Source organism: Buteo buteo, chromosome 8 (assembly GCF_964188355.1).
Source record: "Buteo buteo chromosome 8, bButBut1.hap1.1, whole genome shotgun sequence".
Taxonomy (NCBI): domain Eukaryota; kingdom Metazoa; phylum Chordata; class Aves; order Accipitriformes; family Accipitridae; genus Buteo; species Buteo buteo.
In genome coordinates this window covers 13048035-13068237 of record NC_134178.1, presented here as the reverse complement: position 1 = coordinate 13068237, position 20203 = coordinate 13048035, and the positions used below count along the sequence as shown (strand labels likewise).

The window sequence follows — 20203 nt, the reverse complement described above, 5'->3', positions numbered from 1 at the left end:
AAAAAAAAAAAGACTAAATTTATGTCAATATAGTTAAATGTTATTACACACTTCTATTCCCCAAACATTTGGGTTTAAAATCAATATAGACTAACCAGAATAAAATTATCTTAAAATAGCAGCCATGATGGTCTGCAGAAATGCCACACTTTCTTCCCTAAAGAAGGGGTTACAGAGACCTGTGTGCCCTTCTCCTTATTCCAGGGTGAAGGGCAGGATTGGGCCACTCAAAGGTATGACATAGGTACTCGGTACTAATGCTTAAGTCAAAAAAAATCAAATTGAGAGGACACAATCTATGTTGACAGAGAAAATATGCACATTTTCTTATAATATAGAATGAATAAACTTAAAAAAAAATATTAAGATAGTTAACCATGCAGATATACACATTCTTTTCCTCCAGCCAACACTCACACGTCCAGATGTACGTGCATCATGTAGTAGCCTATCTTAAGATGAAGCAAAGTAAACACATCCATCCACTGTTGCACTAGATAATCTTAATTATAGTTTAGACAATCTTAAGCATAGTTCTGTATTATTATATATAGAATAATGGAAAGCTTATTTGTGTATTTAAATACAACTCTGACCTGAATATATTGGCTGAAGTGTTGGTGAGTCCTACAATTCAGATATTACAGACCTCTTTGTGGAAACACACTCGGTTTCAGTTGCTCAATGACAAAAATAATATGCCATATCAAAATCCAAGAGCATAAAAAGGAAGTGAATTTACCAAGCTTAAACAGTGCACCAGCAGTATAGGACAACTGATCATCAGTTACATGGAACTTAAATATCTACCAAATCCTTAGAAAGCTATTTGAAATATATTTGAAAAAAATAGAACAAGCTTATGTAAGGAATCAATAAGACACACAGAGAAACAGAATCTATAATATGAGTCATATAGAAACAGCTATTTCCATCGATGCCACGTTTTTGTCAGAAAGGAAAGATTACTAATATACTGAGAAGTGTAAAAACATTTCCACACATTGTAGGATCATAAACATAAACACATTCTTAAATATACTCTGCAGCAACATTTAACTCAAACTACTTTTTTTTCATTTTGCATTACCTTAGAACAATATATTTCAAATTTTTGGACACATAAATCATTTGTATGTGTAAAAACAGCTGCACTGTGCATAATATATAATTTAGATATGTACTATACTGAAAATATTTTTCCTGCATATACTTTCTCCCATGAATTTCTTACAATGTTTATGATTCAAAATGTTGGGTATTCTTTGCCTGAATTCCCTGTACTTCCTGAACAATGCCTCACTTTGTCAGTAAATAGATTAATGCATATAACTGCTTTAGAACAGATTGTTTCAGTTCAATATGTTAGGCTTACAGCACCGTTTACCGTGTGCTTAAGCCTCCAGTATTATCTATGAAGATATTTGAAATTAAAATGTTATGAAAGTATAAATATCGATTACATACCTCATTTAAACATAACCAAACAGATTTAAACTCAGGATTTCTTCTAATCTATGAGTAACATTCCTACTGAAAAAAATTACAACCCAACACATGCTTTATGAAACTCAAATTTCTTTGGCAAGTAGGAGTTCCTTATCAAAGTTAAAATGTGAACCCATTGCCACAGCATCAGGAAGCTGGTTTTATGTCTGATATAAAACAAAACCATGTTATTTTCCCCTCAAGCATGCTAGAAAAAGCAGCGCTGTCTAAAACCTTCATGTCACACACAGTCATAGGGATGCAGCAATGCTAATATGAAATACATTACTGGAAGGATGACATACCATTCAGCTATAATTGACTCAAAGTAAACATCAGGCATTTGGGGCGGGGGGGGGGCAGCGGGAAACAGGCACCATAGATGCCATTGTCAATTGGAAAAGAAAGCCATAACAGCCTACCTGAGACAAGCGAGACTGTGTCTTTCTCCCATGAGACAACAGTGATGTATGCCTCCACAGAGGAGGGGATAATGCACTTGAACACTGCTACATTGCCTCTCATGGCTTTCTGGTCCTCCACACGGACTGTATAGGGTTCCCGTAAAACTGAAGATAGAAGAAAAGGTTTCATTAAACAAGTCATAATCACACATCCCATCCACTTCCTCAGTTAGCATTGCAAAGTTCTCCCAGGAAAGTTACTCAGGTTGTAAATTCTTTTGTCTCAGTAAATGATACAGTTTTGCAAGGCTGGTTTCAAATTAATATGAAAGGATTCCCAGATCTTTTTGTTTCCTCAAAATCTGCATTTCACCATATTTCTGTGTTCTTCCCCTACCTAATTCTGAGGGCAAGGAGAAAGACTTTTGTAAGAAGTGCATATTTATATGGGTAAATGGTGTTATGCCTTCTATTACTTGTCTAGTTTCTCATGCCACATTTCCCATCACAAATTGTTTTCTGCTCTATCAAAGGGTACAAAGTACATACGAGTACTGTGTGTGAATTAGACATCCAGAGGGTAGAAGAGAAGGTCAGTGTCACTTAGGATTTTGAAGAAGTGAGAACAGAAGGAGAAAATCGATGGAGGTGACAGCCAGAAAAAAAGCAAGGTGTCTCAGAAACTCAGAGAAATGATCATAGGTAAGGCGAGAGCTATATTCAATTGACTAGCACTGAAAGAAATAGGTTAATGGTAAGAAAACAGAAACTATGATTCAGAGCTGTATTAAAAAACAGTATCAGGGCACTTAGATCCAGGTTATCATTTGTCTAGCATCTGGAAGCATAAATTTAATGGGCAAAGAGAAAGAAAAACAACTGGAGAAATCCTTCACACTAATATTGCTGGGATGAGATGAAGTTGCACTGGGTAGCAGAATGGAAAGAAGGAAAATCCTGGCACTGAAACATTTCAATGAAGAATGAGGGGTGAAAAATCCTGTGAGCAACAGTTAATGGAGAAGGTGGTAGAGCAGAGAAGAAACAGATGTTGTCTACTACAAGAAATAAATGGGTGAGGTAGGAAGGACAAGCAGCAGCATAGACTCTCCACAGGACCATAAGATCAAGGTGCAAAGAAAGAAATCACCCCAGCCAATACAGTTATATATCTGAGGTGATGAACAAAGTTACATATCTTGAAGTGACAAACAGTTTCAATGAAAATAGGGGTGAATGTATTGCAAAAATGACATGTGTGTCTGAGGCATGTATATGCCTGAGGGTAGAAGTTATTGGGAAGAACAACCCCAGTGCAGCTGTGTAACCAAGTCAGCAATGCTGAACTGCCACATTACAGTCCCATTTCTTGCCTACATATCCTGCCACAAACATATACCAAGCTCTACCAATTACATTTAGCCACATTGATTCTAGACTGAAGAGTCAGTAAATCCTTTGCAGAGCTTATAAAAGTATTTCTATACACCAGGAACACTGGAATTTCTAAATGCTAGCCTCACTGACAATGTATTTTAGGAAAAAAAGGCAGAGTACTGAAACGTAACTGTAGTTTTCACAAATACAAAGAGCATCAGGTTTTCAAGTCCAGTGCTACCACTGCAAAAGGGGAGACTGAAGTTCTCTATACCAAACAAGACTATAGCAATATAACAATTAGGAAATCTAACCAAAAGTAAATAAATCTAATTTTAAATTAGATATCTTTTTAAAAACAAAACGAATCCATCTTCTATGATGAGAGACACCACTAATTTTTAAAAAAGACAAGAAATTATTTTAAATCAAATGTTAAGATTCTTAACTCTGTAATAAGTGCTGAACTGATATTATAAGCATCTTTAATGCAGTGACTTTACAACATTGGCTGCCCTGTGATGAAGCAGCCCCCTAATCCTGTTCTACACTGGAGGGGATGGCAGAGAGATCATCTTAATGAGGCTGACTTTTGTCTAATGCTCATGCTCCAACCATCGTGTGCAGAAAAGGCTTGTTTAGCAGTAATATCCTAACACACTGCTGAAGGTATTTCTATTTTTTCAGAACAGTTGGCCATTTTGAAAATCTGACCAGCTGATCATTTCAGTAAAAGCAAACACAGAAACCCTATGTGGGACACAAAAACTGGAAAGAGATTTATTCATTTCCTTGCTTGAAAAGTTTACATTATTGTGACTTCAGAGGCCCCTCAGTTATTTCCAGATCATAGTTTTGCCAGTTCCCGTGAATTACTTTCTGATTTTTTATTTTTTTTTTTAAATCCCAAGTCCCCAGGTCATGAATTTATATGAGAATTTCAGCCTTTGCTAAAAAGATATATTCTTCCCTGCCTTGATTGCACAGGAAAGCTTGAAGATGAAATGGAGATATACACCTTTATTCCCATGTGGGACTGGCCTGGAAGAGGTTTAGGTTTAGGTGTCTAGGTGTGCGGGTTATGGTTTTCTGGGCGCTGGGGATGTGTGTTGCATTATATGCAAAGTTACATACAAAACCACAATTACAATCATCTGTGAGCTGGAACCCTTATATCTGCTTCAGACTTTCTCAGGTTGACTGTAAGAATGGGCAGAGCTATACTAGTCTTTGTATGATTCTGCTATGATCAGATGTTCCACTGATTGCTTCTGTATTCCTAGGAAATCCTACTGCTGTTGGAGGGCACTGGAAGGAGGAGGAGACGGAGAAGAAAAGATATTAGAAAAGGCCCCCCAAAAGTCAGGCTAATTAGGGCCAATTTGAAACTGTATACAGAATTCACATGAACAGAAATATAATTGAAAGTAACACACAAATGAAGTTTACCACTTCATATTTGAGCAACACAGGGTTTATCATCTGAACATAAAATACACTTACTGCTATGCACAGAAGACTCTCAAAAATTGTATTTTCCTATGATTGGGGGATTACACAAGCCTTTGGAAAAGATACTAACAGCTATTTTTTGCCATCAGCACAATGACAGCTCTGACACACAATATCAATTGATATGAAGGAAGGGGACTTGTTTAACTTGTTATCCAAACCTCAGATTAGCTGAGAAATTGAATCATATGGAGAAATGAATGGCTCCAGGTTAAAAGGCTAAAAAGGGAAGGAAAAGGGGTAAAAGGGGCATTTCTGACTTGGCCGAAAAGAGTCGTTAGCTTGTGAGTCAAACAGCTACAACCACCTACTGCAAAGCCTTTTTGTCAGGTCCTTCCATCTGCGATGTTTATTTCCTAAGCAGAGCAGGAAGACTTCTCTTGGGGTTCCATGGATAAGTGGGTCAATGCTGAGCAACGGACATAGCTGCATCCCATCATCTATATCATATGCTTTTACAACTAAATGAACACCAGTTCAGAGCCTTAGCTAGCAATGCTGCAAGTTTTAGCCTCCTCTATATCACCACGTTAGTTTATTAAAGAAATAGAAAAATTGGAAACTAATACTGGAAAAAATGCTACCTAAAAGATGCTCAAAATTCAGATACATTAACAAATCCACAAAGGACAAAAAAATATTATGTTCTCTCTAAATATAATTCTGCCATACAACTTGTCCACAAATCCATTAAAGTAAAACCAAAAGCACAAAAATCAGAACCAAGTTCCAAACATAAAGTTGGTTACTATGTATTCCTATGAATCTTTGGTTTTCAGCTTTTTTTGATCTGTGGACAACTAAACATTTTCAGAAGAAGCATAGACCATTATAGAAACTCCACATATACGTAATGTGAACTTGCTTCTACTAGTCACTTCTCATGCAAGAAAACCCACTTTTCTAGACTAAAATTTTAATAAGGCAGATTAATTTCATGGAAACCTCTTTTTTATTCTTGCCTTCTAATTGTCTACAAACTACAGATCTCTGAATGTTAATTTATTGTTAAGAAGAAGAGAATACATTCTCTCATTTAAAAAGAGAGTCACAGACAGATCTACTTGCTAACTGTTCAGTTTTCCCTATGTAACTCCCGTGAAGGCATATCTCCAAAGGAAAGATACTTCTTTTCTGAGAAAAGACTAGCATAGCTCCACCAACAACAAAGAGGTTGTGAAGATTTGCATTAGCCAAGGGTCAGCTCCCAGACTAGCTTTTGTTTGTTTGTTTGAATATTTTAATTAACAGAAATGGGTAGACAAAACCTTCAAAAACTATGCAATCATGAGTTTATGTGTTGTAACAAAAGGCCTGATTTTGATCCCACTCTAATTCTCTGCTGGCTGACCCAGTCTGCACAGAGTCAGTATAGAAAACAGACGCAAAACCATTATGCTCATTTGCATCTTTTCACTTAAACAGAAAGCACTGCCTATGGACCAACATCAGTTGCTGAATCGTTACACGGGACACGAGTTTCTCTCTCAAAACAAAGCACAACTGAGTGCAAGCAAATGGGAAGGGATGTGATTAGGCAAGCATTCCTCTTTTCTTTCAACCCCTATACAAAATCCAAAGACTGCATCTTTTTCTCTCACAGCTCTTTTATGAGTAAGGATGGTCTGATTAATGATTTCATTATCTGTTCATTTTTTCCTTATATTTGTGCAGAAGCCAAACTGATTACAACCTCTGAAAAACTAACTTTTCTCCACCAAAATAAATCAGAACAGGGAGGAGAGGGAAGAATCCACTGTTTTACTTAATATTGTGAAGACTTCAGAGATTACACTTCTGGCCGATCTCCTTTGATTCACAGCTGCTGCTACTCTTTGAAACACCCAAGTTTCCTCCCTCCTCAATCCCATTTGAACCCAATAAAAGACTGTACTTACCAGCCTTAATGTGAACATCCTGACTTCTGATTTTCCCTGAAGGATTTTCAGCTGTGCAATAGTAAGTGTTATCATGGATTAAGTTATTAAAGCTTGAAGGAGGGAAGGGGAAAATTTGGAGAGTGCCATTGGGGTGGACGTGGCGGATCCCTGGGACATCGTAGATCTCCTCGCCCGTTGCTAGGTACCATCTGAGCGTCACAGGGGGGATCCCTGCTGCTGGACAGGGTACCAATGTCCCTGTGGTGCTAGCAAACACTACCTCTTGCAGAGATGCATTGACAAAATATAGACTGGCGTGTAGATCTTCACTGAAAACTGCAAGACAAAAAAGAAAAAGAACAGACCTTGAACACCTAAGAAATATCAGGTACACACAAAACAATTTGACTGTTACTTGCCACAAAATCAAATGCAATGCCTAGGGAAGATAATCAAAACATCTGGATCCTAATGCAAGCTCTAATAAAATGTTTCTCATTTTAGAAGAAAATATCCCCAGATTAAACACACTAAGTGGTTTATGTCCAAAAGTAAAATGGGAAATCTCTTTCTTTGTAGTGTAAACTGAAACAGATCCGATCACTTTTGCATCTGCTGATGTAGCATTCTTTGTAAGGCCAGCAAAAATCCAACAGTAATCTACTTCCATGAAATTTCTAGCAACTAGATTTCTGCCTGGAACACAGGCAGTTTCTGTTAGCATTTATAAACTTATTTTTTCAGTCTTTCCATGGCAAAACAATTTATAAAGTAATAAAAAAAAAAAAAACTGAGCAAACAATGAAAAAAATCCCCATAATTCCTTAATAAGAATAGATACCTATACTTAATACAGATACAACTTAATAAATACATTATATAATTTGGTCATATCTTTCTAACAAAGACCTATAAACCTAGGTACAAAGCATGCTTATGATAATCTTGGTTCTGCCATCCATGTGACTGTAGTCGCCCTCCTACCTTAAACCACAGATCCTGTAACACTGTAAAAAGTTGGTATTGGTCAGAGCACAAGACTAGCCCTCATTCTTCTGAACACTTCTGCCATGGGCTATTCAGCTGTTACCCGGAGGGCTTGAAGGCTCCAACTGGCTTGAAGGTTCCCTAACATTTCATCCAAAATACCTTCCTAACCCTCTCTGTCTGAGAATGTATCAGCATAAGGCATGATTTTTGTTTTCCAATAAATGGTAGGAAACATTACCAATACCACCACTGTGCTGTACATTTGCATATACTGCTTACTTGTAAAAAAACTTCCATTTTTGGTTGACACAAACACAGAAATTTGGATATTTCACTATATCTTGAATGCAGTACATTCTGACATGATTTTCTAAAGCAAGTCTGGTAAGGAGTAAGTTTTTGAGAAGGTGACCATAGTGCATCATGCCCAAGTGAACATCAATGAGACAGATTTCAAGGTTAGCCTTCATTTGCACAAGATGGATGCTCTTGTCCTGCAGAAATAACTTGCAATCCCAACGCTAAGTCATGAAATTCCTTGTCTACCTCTGCCGCTTAGTCTTACAGTAGCTTGGAGCACAAAATGGACTATTTTTTCCTTCTCTCTTTTGACATCTTGAGGAGATATTAGCTGGGAAGATATTATCTCCTAAATATCATCTTGATAATGACCATGAGGAGAGACGACCTCAAAAAGAGAGCGGAACTGGCTCTGGGAATCCCTAGAAAGAAAAAGTAAGAGAGACTCTCCTGAAGCAATAGGAAAAGATGTCTGGCATGCAGGAGAGAGCCAGACAAACGGGCATCACAGAGCAGGATGAAGAGGACTTGGAGATTCAGAAAGAAGAAATCTCAAGCACTGGAGCTGACAACTCCCTGCATATAGATGAGACAGGTGCTAGTACAGAATAAAGTGCCTTGCAAGAAACAAGTTCTTCCTAGCTGGTGCAGCCCTAGGAGAGGCTTGGGTATTTGGAAAGCAAAAATAGGCATAATAGGACTAAGCACAGAAAGAAGCAGGGCTGAATAAGATGGTGCCATTTTTACATAATCACATTTCTAATTATAGTTGTACTTTGAAGCAGAGAACAGTATTGTTGGTAACATAATAGAGAACTAAAATTTGGCATTGTTCATCTGCTGTACAAGCTATTCTGTACAAATACAAGTGAAACAATCAACAGGGCATTTTAATTTCCATTGCCCAACAAGACATTCACATAGAAGTAATAAATACAGTTCACATTTGCCGACTTTTATTATGCTATACTGTTTCTTAACAGACATTCACGTAAAACTGGTAGATTTGCTGGCCGAGAATAAAGAGGTGAATACCAAATTGCAAACACCATAAAAATAGAGAATATCAGGAACTATGTTTGACACTTCCAGAGAATCTTTCTAATCAAAATGCAGCACAGCTGAACTAGAGACTCATACTAGCAGCACATAACAATGATTTTTTCCAGCTGCTTTGTATCCCCTGTAGAAGCTTTCACTACTTTTGACAAACTTTCCATCCATCAGCCTATACAATAGTGCTTCATTTTAAAAGAGCATCTGGTACACATTCTTCTTAACAGCAGACACAAACACACTAAGATCCCTGGAAAATAATTGCAGTGCTATAATACACACATATATACACAATGCTGACAATCCAGATGCGTTTTGTGGTGGAAAACAATGTGTAAGCTACTTGGATACATTCGACAACAAAAATGGGATTTCAGAATCTTTTATTAAAAAGATATTTCTCTGCAACGTTCCATAGGAAGAAAGTGATTAGCTGAATAGCAGAACAAGTGATATATCAAAACCTAATTGAAACTGAGACAAGTCAAAGACGATATGTAATTATATGTTACTTAACAGTAAAATATGATCTAACTAAACAGCATATTTCACAGTAAGCGGAAGGAAGCTCAGACTAAAAGTTGCAAGGGAGAGCAGTAGGGAAAGTTGATGAGAGTTATAGATGTAAAACAGTGAAGAGAAATACCTCAAGAACAAAAAAAAAATAAAAAGGTAAGAATAGAAGGGGAAAAAACCAGACAGGTTCTACCAACTGCCTAAATGCTATTTTGAAAACAAGGCTTTTGAAGTATTTTGTCTCCAGAACAATGGCTAAAATTGCAAGAGCCCAAGCAAACAGGCACAGGCCTGGCCCCACAGCCTGCTCTGCAGGAATGGAGCTCTGCAGGAATGGAGCTCTGCAGGAATGGAGCTCTGCAGGAATGGAGCTCTGCAGGAATGGAGCTCTGCAACACCTCTAAGCCAGAACTGAAATGGCTTGCAGTTGAGTCTGACTACACTTGGTCTGGACAGAGATGACATCAGCATTTTCAAAGAGATGACATCAGTTAGCAGTCCAAGGGAAGGAAAGTCAAAGATCCCTCCTGAACAAGGTTTATTTATTGCTGAAACCAGTAATACTTGAAGGAAACAGGAGGCAGCCTGCATCTCAGCAGCACTCAGTGGATGCCCCAACTGAAATGACAAGGTGACAGTCTGCACATGCAAGTACTTCAGGGCAATGAGGCAAAGACCTATGCCCTTAACTGTGTGGTTATAGGAGCACATAAACAGTTTAACAGATCAATAGACACATGACAAGCGACTCTTCTTGAATCTCAGGTTAAATAGATACCATTATCTTACTCGTACAACAAAGGAGGGAAGGAGGGAAGGATACATTTTTTGCAAGTGTAGTCAAAATGCCTTAGACTCAACTACTTGAAGCAATAAGGAGAACTGACAAAGTATAATAGCCAAGAAAATTTCTCCTGCTTTTCGGGGGAGACAGCACTACCACACTGTGCCTAGCAAAGTGCCAGCCAGATACAAAATTTCTTTTAGCACTTGAGAAATCTCCAGTCAAATAAACTGGCTTATCTCATGACAAGCTGATCAGTGGGGCTGCAAGTTGATCACACTCAGAAAACGAAAGTGAGACTGAGCACTGTATAGCCAGTCTAGGTAGATGTAACCAGACTGGACAGAGATAGGTATAAAGATCTAGGCTGGGCTTTGCATTGCTATACCCATACCTATTGGCATAGCTAGGACTGAACTTGCTTTTTTGGTTTGTACAGAGGTGACCTTTACTCTTTTCTGGCACATCACTCCTTCCTCCAGGTCTCCAGGGGGTTGCAGCTTCTACATATATACCTGCTGTGCGCTTGAAGGTCTTTTATAAGGGCCTAGCAAATAACACTTCTGATATTTCTGCCTGTAAGGGTGCCATTCATCAAGGCTTCATTCTGTATTACACAAGACAAAACAGGCTGAAACTGATGCTCCACAATCCTCCCTTTTAATGGGCAGAAGGAGGTGTCACTAAGACATAAGAGAGAAGATGCTACATTTAAACTACTACACTGGATCAGGCTTGGGCTTGCTCTGTGTAGGATCTCGAGTCCTGAAGGGATCAGCATCAGCTGCAACAAAGAGATGAAAGTTGACAAGCAAAAGCAAACTGTGAAACTAGAGGAGGTCCTCCTCTTCCCTTTCTCCACCTTTCTCTATGTCCCCCTCCAGACTGCTTCACCTTTAAGAAACTTTACCACAATGACACCTAAAGTGAAAACTTTCATGGAGTTTGCATGTAACGTAAGAAAAATTTATATCTGTTCAACTCGGTGCCAAAATGCCATGCAGAGGCTTGGTGTTGTGCATTTCCTTCTCATCACGTTCTCCTTCATGTTTTATTAAGTCTAAATAACACGCTTGTGATTTTTGAAGCTAGTTTTTTATGCCTCACAGTAGTCCAAAGCCCTCTTTCCATATTCTGCAATTGACCACTTAAAGACCCAGTTTTCTCTTCAGTTCTTGAAAGAACTGAAATACCTTTGGGCAACAGACAATTCAACATATTCAAAAATATTGATAAAATATCTCTGAACAATTAATTGATACCTATATTTAAATTACCTTCCCTGTCCTTTTCAAAGGCTAAATACTACTCCTGTAATGCTTATGCAAGGGTAAAGTTTCACTTTCAAAACAGAGGGGAAATTATTTCTCATCCCTTTGATTAATCAAATCCAGCATGAAATATTTATATAGATAAAATAAAAGATATGAATCAAAGTGAAAGTCTGCAGCAAAGAGACCACTGAGATTATTTAGATAAAATAAAAATCAAAGTAGAAAAGATAAATTATGTAATTAAGCAGTTGACTGCTATCCTGCACTACAGAAGGTTTATAGCAACGGCCTTAACTGTCTTGCAGTGGAACCTCAGGTTTGCCACAGCCCTGGACAGTAATATTTCCTCTCCTTTTCTCCTCAGTGATGTTGTGATTGATGAACTGGGCAACAATCAAGTATTTTCTTTAGATTTAATAGAACGTATAAGGTGTCACCTTAAAATTTAAGACTTTCTCACTGTTATATACCAGCAACGTAAACAAAGAAACCTAGAAGCAAACCCAAGGAGTATAATAAAAACATGAAAAATAAAAATAAAAATAAAAAAGGACACTTTAGAATAAAGTCTAAACTTTGCCTCTGTCAGAAATCAGTCATCCAAGAACACCCTTTTTTCAGAAAGCTTTTTTCTGGTGCTGACTCCTGCAGTCCGCGCTTGGAATGGTAACCGCCTGGGACAGCTTTCTACCATGATGGGACAGTAAACTCCAGGAAAAGCTGACGGGAAAATTTGCTGCAGGCATCTTCTCAGCCACATAAAGCATGTGCAAAGCAAGATGAGACACCGTCCTTTGAGCAGTTAAGTGACTAGGAACCCAGGTAGTCTCATCAATGCATCAAGCTCCAATCAAAGCTTAAGGAAAACAAAAAAATACCAACAGTCTGTGTGCTTTCTGGAAGATGCCTTTTCCTGAGAGACTCCAGGTATTGTGCCTAGGTTAGGAGAGCAGCTTTTCTGAACATCCTGCACAGCTAATGTGGGATGACAAACACAGCCTAAAGGCAGTTTAGATCCCACTTTGGTGGTGCAAATCACTCACTTCTCTTGGTCCTTCATGTCCACCAGTTAGAAAGAGATTAGGACAGCTCTCCATCTTTCAAAGCATCACATCCTTTGCCAGTTCTGACACCAGCAATTCCACAATACTTCTCCAGGTTTCAGAAAATTTAAAAGCAAAGCTTTTTTTGTGGTTTTGTTTTTATTTTGGTGGGGGAAGGTGGCACATAAAAAGCAATAGTGGAATCACACCAAAAAAGACAAAGATGTTCCCCCTCACTCCTAAAAAGGGGGTGGGAGGGGTGGGAATAGAGGCAGAAAAGAGAGATTATCTGCCAAAATGGAAGAAAAAGGAAGGAAAAGCTAACAGGACTGGTGGAAGTCAAAAGGATGCTAACACTCAAGGAAGGATTTTTAAAGGAACTCCTCAGGATCACCTATCTCCTGAGATAACTGATATCAGTGAGACAGCTACTTTTTCACTGGCCTGAAATCAGAGTAGGAAGCAAAGAAGAAAAAATCATCTTGATCACAACCCTTAAAAACATACAGCTATTAGGTAGACTTTACCCTTCCTTTGAATGCCTTTGTATCTTGTTTTATTTAAAGCTAAGATAAAAGTATGCACATCCACAGAATTCCACTTGGCATTAAGGAAATATGCATTTGGTTTTTAGAGGTTGAGCTTCTCTGTGAAATTTTGGGACCCAAATATAAGAAAATAATTGAGAAATTTAAAGAACAGAATTTAAGCCTGATTTTCCATATGATCAGTGAAAAATATTGAAATCCTCATTACAGGGGAAAATAAAGTATTGATTATTCACTGTAAGGTAAAAGACAAATATTTTATAAGACAACTTAACAGAATTCATGTAAAAAAAAAATTTGTAAGAAAATGGCTTAAGACATCTAAACAATAAACTATGTTTAAGGAAACTGAATTAACAGGATCATACTACAGGTTAATTACCCTGTCAACATCCAAACAATATAGCATGCTAGGATAATCTTTTTGCATAAACACACACAGGGAACTGATAAATGAAACATTTCAGAGTGCATTTCTCTGCCTTTCAAACCAGTAGTAGAAGCATTACAAATGTAATCACAAATATGCAGATTACTCGGTGCAGAGCACAGCCAGAGAAAGACTGTCTGGGTGGGTGGTAGGGTGTAATGTTAGCAAGCTATGTCACAATTTAGGACATTTTTTATTACTTTTTTTTCCCCCAAGATTCCATAATGTATCAACATGACTGAAATTAAAAAAAAAAAAAAAAAAAGGCTAGATAAGCTTTTTTCCTTTACTCCAATATGTCTCCCCTTTCCAAATTAAAAAAAAAAAGCCCTTATTTTAAAAGAAGAAAAAACTGATTAGACACCTACAAACAATAATGTTATCACTACTCAATTATCAAGTAACAGGCTATGCAAAGTGACCTAGAGAAATTACTTCAGCTATTGTGAAAAGATCAGAGTGATGAGGCATTACACTAATCCATCTGTGATCATGTCTCCCTCTAGGGGTTTTATCTAATGACTAACGCATAAGGTTGATAAATATTATAAATTTTGTTAGAGTAAGGATGAAATGAATGCCTTTTTATGATTTTGGCTTTGATTCTGATGCTGGAGAGGAATTTCATATGCCCCTCTGAATCTGTAAGAATTGAATATTCCTCACTATTTGAGGGGAGGGAGGGTAAAACACAACTCACACAAGGAATAACTCTCAGGTGGAAGCAAGACAGGTATCTTCAAGAACAGAGAACAGGAAAACAGCACTGGATAAAGATGCTCTGACCAGGCTCCAAAGTAAGACTTACTAAAAGGAACTAAAAGAACAAAGAAAAGAGAAAACTACACTAAAGAAAAATTATGAGAAAATGTTAAAATCAACAGAAAATAGCTTTAATATGGAAAACAAAATGAAATCAATTGCACAAACTGATCTGAGATTACAAATGTAATTAAGAAAGAGATTAGTATGTTAAAGTACTACACTAGTAAAAATAAGTACAAAAGCACCAATAAAACACCACACACAACAGTTTAAAGTCAAGTTAATAATGAAGGCAAGGCAAAAACATTTGTTTGCTCACAGTCAGTTTGATCTCTTTGATCAATGTTACTTTCCTGTAAACTGCTGAGAAAAGCAGAAGAAAATCCCAAATTTTTTGTCTGCAGCTGTCATCTCTTACAAAAAGGAAGATAACTTTGCACTGGTCAGATCACAGGTGTTCATGAGAACAATGGGCAGAAAAACCTTTTTTTGTTTCCCCAAGAAAAATATATATTCCAGCAACAAATGCTGAAGCATCCACTGCTCTGACAAAACAAATTTTTCTGATACTTCTTACAGAGGCCTCCTAAACAGTGAACAAACAAAACTGCGAGGAATCTTTTTCACCAATTTTTCAATTAGAAAATGCTAACTTGTCCAAATGTGAGCTTTGCATGGGTGACCTGCTAGTCATCCTTCACGGGCTGACCTGCTGGGCTTGAAGCGAGCCCCAGCACCTGCAGGAGCCTCAATCAGTGCAGGGAAAGGGCAGGGACCCAGTGTACCTCAGAGTAGCACTTTGAAACTGAAAATCTCTGAATTTGACCAAAATGCTCCTTGATTTCTCTTTGCAGTGACTATCAGAGACCCTGATGAAGCCAGATGACAAAGTGAATCCTGATTGCTCCCTGCCAGGCATACCTCCCAGACCTGACATGCAGGCATAGTGGCAAAGGGTACCCCAGAAAAGAGGTGATGGGGAAGATGGCATCTGGGATGCCAGGTGCCCACCAAAGCTGCTCTATCATTCCCCCTTCTAAGCTGGAGAGGGGAGAGAAAATATAACAAAAAGCTCATGGCTTGAGATAAGGACAGGGAGAGATCACTTACCAATTACCATCATGAGCAAAACAGACTCAACTTGGGGAAAATTAATTTAATTTATTACCAGTCAAATCAGAGTAGGGTAATGAGAAATAAAACTAAATCTTAAAAACACCTTCCCTCCACCCCTCCCTTCTTCCCAGGCAAAACTTCACTCACGAATTCTCTACCTCCTCCTTCACAGCAGCACAGGGGGATGGGGAATGGTGGTTGGAGTCAGTTCATCACACATTGTCTCTGCCGCTCCTTCCTCCTCAGGGGCAGGACTCCTCATACTCTTCACCTGCTCCAGTGTGGGATCCTCCCCAGGCTGCAGGTGGAGATCTGCTCCACCATGGACCTCCCTGGGCTGCAGGGGGACAGCCTGCCTCACCATGGTCTTCCCCACAGGCTGCAGGGGAATCTCTGCTCCAGCGCCTGGAGCATCTCCTCCCCCTCCTTCTTCACTGACCTGGGGGTCTGCAGGGCTGTTTCTCTCACATGTTCTCACTCCTCTCTTCACCAGCTACGGTTTCTTGTTGTGCAGTAACTTTTCCCCTTTCTTGAATCTGTTCTTCTAGAGGCACTACCACCGTCACTGATGGGCTCGGCCTTGGCCAGCAGCGGGTCCATCTTGGAGCCGGCTGGCATTGGCTCTGTCAGACACAGGGGAAGCTTCCAGCAGCTTCTCACAGAAGCCACCCCTGTAGCCCCCCCTGCTACCAAAACCTTGCCATACAAGCCCAAAACAGGAGTTGAAGGGCAGTTGCAGGCAGAGGCCTTCCCTCTGCCCCTGGACACCCTCCTCCTCCTCCCATCCCCTGAGAGGAAAGAGTAAAGGAATAAGAAAGGGTTAGCAATACAGCTGGGATGGAGAGCATAGGGGAAGACTGGGACAGGCCCATTATCAGAAATTTATGTCTTCCTCATATAAAGAAAGGCTCTGAGGGAATCGTGAGTGTGTTAATTTGTAAAATGTAAAATTCCAAAATTGTCCTGTACAAAGAAATTGAGTTATTCACTCACTTCACTCTAGCAAGTGACTACTTTCACTGGTCATCCCAGAGACTTGGCTTAACATATGGTAAAATAAAAAAATTTGAAGCAAGATGCTTTTCTTGGATGTTTGACTTTTGATGCTTGTGCTGGTTTTGGCTGGGGTAGAGTTAATTTTCTTCACAGTAGCTAGTATGGGGCTATGTTTTGGACTTGCGCTGAAAACAGTGTTGATAATTCAGGGATGTTTTAGTTATTGCTGAGCTGTGCTTACCCAGAGTCAAGGCCTCTTCTGCTCCTCACCCCACCAGCGAGTAGGCTGGGGGTGCCCAAAAAGTTGGGAGGAGACCCAACTGGACAGCTGACCCCAACTGATCCAAGGGATATTCCAGACCTTATGATGTCATGCTCAGCACATAAAGCTGGGGGAAGAAGGAGGAAGGGGGGACGTTCAGAGTTATGGCATTTTGTCTTCCCAAGTAACCGTTAATGCATGATGGAGCCCTGCTTTCCTGGGGATGGCTGAACACCTGCCTGCCCATGGGAAGTGGTGAATGAATTCCTTGCTTTGCTTTGCTTGCATGCGCGGCTTTTGCTCTACTTATTAAAATGTCTTTATCTCAGCCCATGAGTTTTTTCACTTTTACCCTTCCGATTCTCTTCCCCATCCCACTGTGGAGGGAGTGAGCGAGCAGCTGTGTGGTGTTTAGTTGCCAGCTGGGGTTAAACCACAACAATGTTGAAGCAGTCCTATAAATTGTTACTATTGCTACTGCAGTACAAAGCTGGGGGGGGGGGGGGCATCAAAATAAGAATATAGTCTACAGCAAGTATGGATGAGCTGGTTAGGTTTTGCACTGTTTTAACACATATGATTGCATAATTGGCATCATTCAGAAAGCCAAAATTCTTTCCACAGTGTATAATCTCCCAGTGCAGAACTGTTTCCTATGTAGCGTGCTGTGTAATGGCAGCCAGTATTTTAGGGCCAGTTTAAAATTGCAATGTGTACACCAAAAGGAAAAGGAAAAAAAAAAAAAAATTTATGCTTTTTCAAATTGCTAACTCTGATTCAATGTACCAGTGCTCAACCTTTTATTCCAAAGGGGTATTCATTTGAATCAGTTTCAAAATCAGAACCACTAATGAGGGTAATTAAGTATGCAATTGTTTTTGCCTTCAAAAAATGATCACTACAGAAAAAAGCACGCAGTGTTACATTATCATTCTCACAGGACAGATACTTCCATTAAATCAAAGCAGGCTTCCACAATTAAAAGGTCCTCAGGTGAAACCATAAAAAAAGCAGCACCCACAAATGAGTTGCATCTCTGAAAGGGGGAGAAGTGTGGGTTTTGGTGGAGTGCACTGTAGAGACCTGAGTGCACAGACAAATGCTGAGTGGCAAATGCAATAGATGCAAGTGATGGGAGCCTTTAATCAGTTAAAAAGGAATAATCTGTTTGTGACTTAAATGCTTACTTTTAATTATGTGTTCAATAATGGATTGTATGAAAGAGTAGATGTTATTGTGGGATAGACATTCCAGTTTGGGCTACAAACTACCAAAGTAAGATGTATAGGTAAGGTTCTTTTCCCTTATTTAAGCAAATAGAGAGAAACTGAAAAACAAGACAAATAAATAATTATCAACTTGGGGGCAAAAAATGTAAGTCTTTGCTTTTTGAAGCAAGAGCCAATGCATAACCTCAACTCCACTCATTCCTACCATAAAGAACACATTGCAAAAACACCAAAAGCAACCAGACAGAAATGGGAGAAGAGCATTGGATTTATTTTTTCCTCACAAAAATATTTTATGAGCAAGAGAAAAAGATAATCAGCTGTGCCACAGTTCTGAAAAATTGAATTAATCAATATTTGTATAGCTTTTCTTTTGACTGATTTACAAAATTGTAACTTTTTCCATAAACAGAGTCATTACTTACAAGGATTCATTGGCTGAGATCTACCAGATTTCAGTCTGGGGCTTGTCTGCAAATGCTGCAGCTGGCCTAATGCTTTCTTATAGTGTCCTGCTGGCCACCTGTATCATGTTCTAGTAGGACAACAGAGTTTTACAACTAAACAACAGCAAAGGCTAGCATACTCTTCATTGGACCTATGTGGAAGAGTAAAAATTTCAAAAAATATCTCTTCCACACCAAGATGAAAGTAAAACAGATCAAAATTTTCAGTGAAAGTAATTAAGTGACAAGATGCTTCATAAAATTATATGAGGGTATATTTTAGACCAGAGCAGTCAGCGACATTATGAGTCCCACAGTCTGGTCACTCCTCTGTCATCTTTCCCACAACCCAGATGAATGCTCTAATACTCACACAAGCCAGAGGCTACAAGATCTTTCATCTGGATGCAGAAAAAAGCCAGGACACCCTTCTGGGATGTGTTCTTACTCTCTGATTTCTCAGGTGGGCAACCTCCACTTGCAGTGAGTGAGTGAGCCCTACTGCCAGAGTTAGTGTCCTACCAGACCAAGCAAGACTTCCAATCACCAAGCTATAGGAAGCTAGAGAAGGAAAAAAAACCCAAAATATCAAGAGATTTGTAAACCCCAACCTCTCAGTTCCATTATTCCACACCATGGTTATTACCAAGTATCCCCAAAAGTGGCCCACAAAAGCTAAGTCGGCTAATTCCTCTCATGCCTTCAAGAAGCCTTCAGAAGCCCTTGGTAGTAATGATTACAAGTTCAGTGGGCTCCTGCATCTACAATCTGGAAGCAACCTTTGTTATCAGAGCTGAAAGTTGACTCTGCTAAAAGTTTCTGTAAATCCAAAGCAGGGCTGAACATGTTCCACAGAAAGCTCTATCCCAAAACTATGAGAGGAGAAAAAGGAGAAGAAAAACAGAGGGAAAGATCTGGATGATGCCCGGATGTATCCCACTCCCCCTCCATGCTCAATCACTTGTGGGGGAAAAGTATATTCTCCTTGGACAGACTCAGCACTGGGAGAAACAATATTGCCCCGAAAGAAAGAGAAGAATGGAGGTTTGGCATTTGGCTGAGCCTGCACAACTTCTACCCAGACACCATCAGTGAGCTCATCCAGTAAGTACAAGCATGAGAATCTGAAACACATGCTGACAGGCATCAGCATACAAAGCACAAGGTTTTATTCTAAGAAGTCACTAAGAAACATTGCTAAATACCTTGACATTAAAAGAAAATGCAGAAAGAATTAGGTCAAAGTTTTGGGGGTACACTATTTCCAATATAGACACCATTTTTCTCACTTATTAGTTCCTGCTAAAGGAAAATGCAAAACCTGCCCAGCAGGGCCGTGGGGATAAGCAGAGCAGGTGGACAAGCAGAGCAACCACTGCAGTGCTGCCTGAAAAACAGAGTCCTTCCAGACACTACTAGAGACTAGTAGTACTGAAGTCTACTGTATTTCTTAATTAGGAAATGTTGAACAAAACCTGTAGTCTTAATGGTACCAAGTCACCACCATTACCACTAGCACATCAAGGACAAAATGTAATATTAGTGTGATGCATCATTTGCATCACACATCATATAATACTGTGGTATAAGAGCATTTCCAGTCAGGAAGCATAAGTTTACTGCCCCCCACCTCCCCTCCATGATTCTTTCCCTTTCATCTCAAGCTTAACTGCAAGCGATTTAACCAAGAAAGAGTCCTTATTCCACAAGCCTGCAGAAGCAGAACAAGTCAGGGCACTCAAAAATGCAGGAATGGAAAAAAAAAATCCTGAGTCACAGGCAAGACA

The 20203-nt window shown here is 39.2% G+C and overlaps 1 protein-coding gene across 1 annotated transcript in view; it reads right to left on the bottom strand.

Moving 5' to 3' along the window:
* DSCAM (DS cell adhesion molecule) overlaps positions 1–12678 on the bottom strand; it is a 412072-nt gene extending 399394 nt beyond the window's left edge. Inside the window, exons 1-4 of the mRNA XM_075034798.1 lie at positions 12625–12678; positions 11028–11091; positions 6680–6997; positions 1911–2057 (exon numbers count right to left, since the gene is read on the bottom strand). Coding sequence (XP_074890899.1) covers positions 1911–2057; positions 6680–6997; positions 11028–11091; positions 12625–12678 — 583 coding nt within the window. The remainder of the gene's footprint in view (positions 1–1910; positions 2058–6679; positions 6998–11027; positions 11092–12624) is intronic.
* Positions 12679–20203: the final 7525 nt, after the last annotated feature.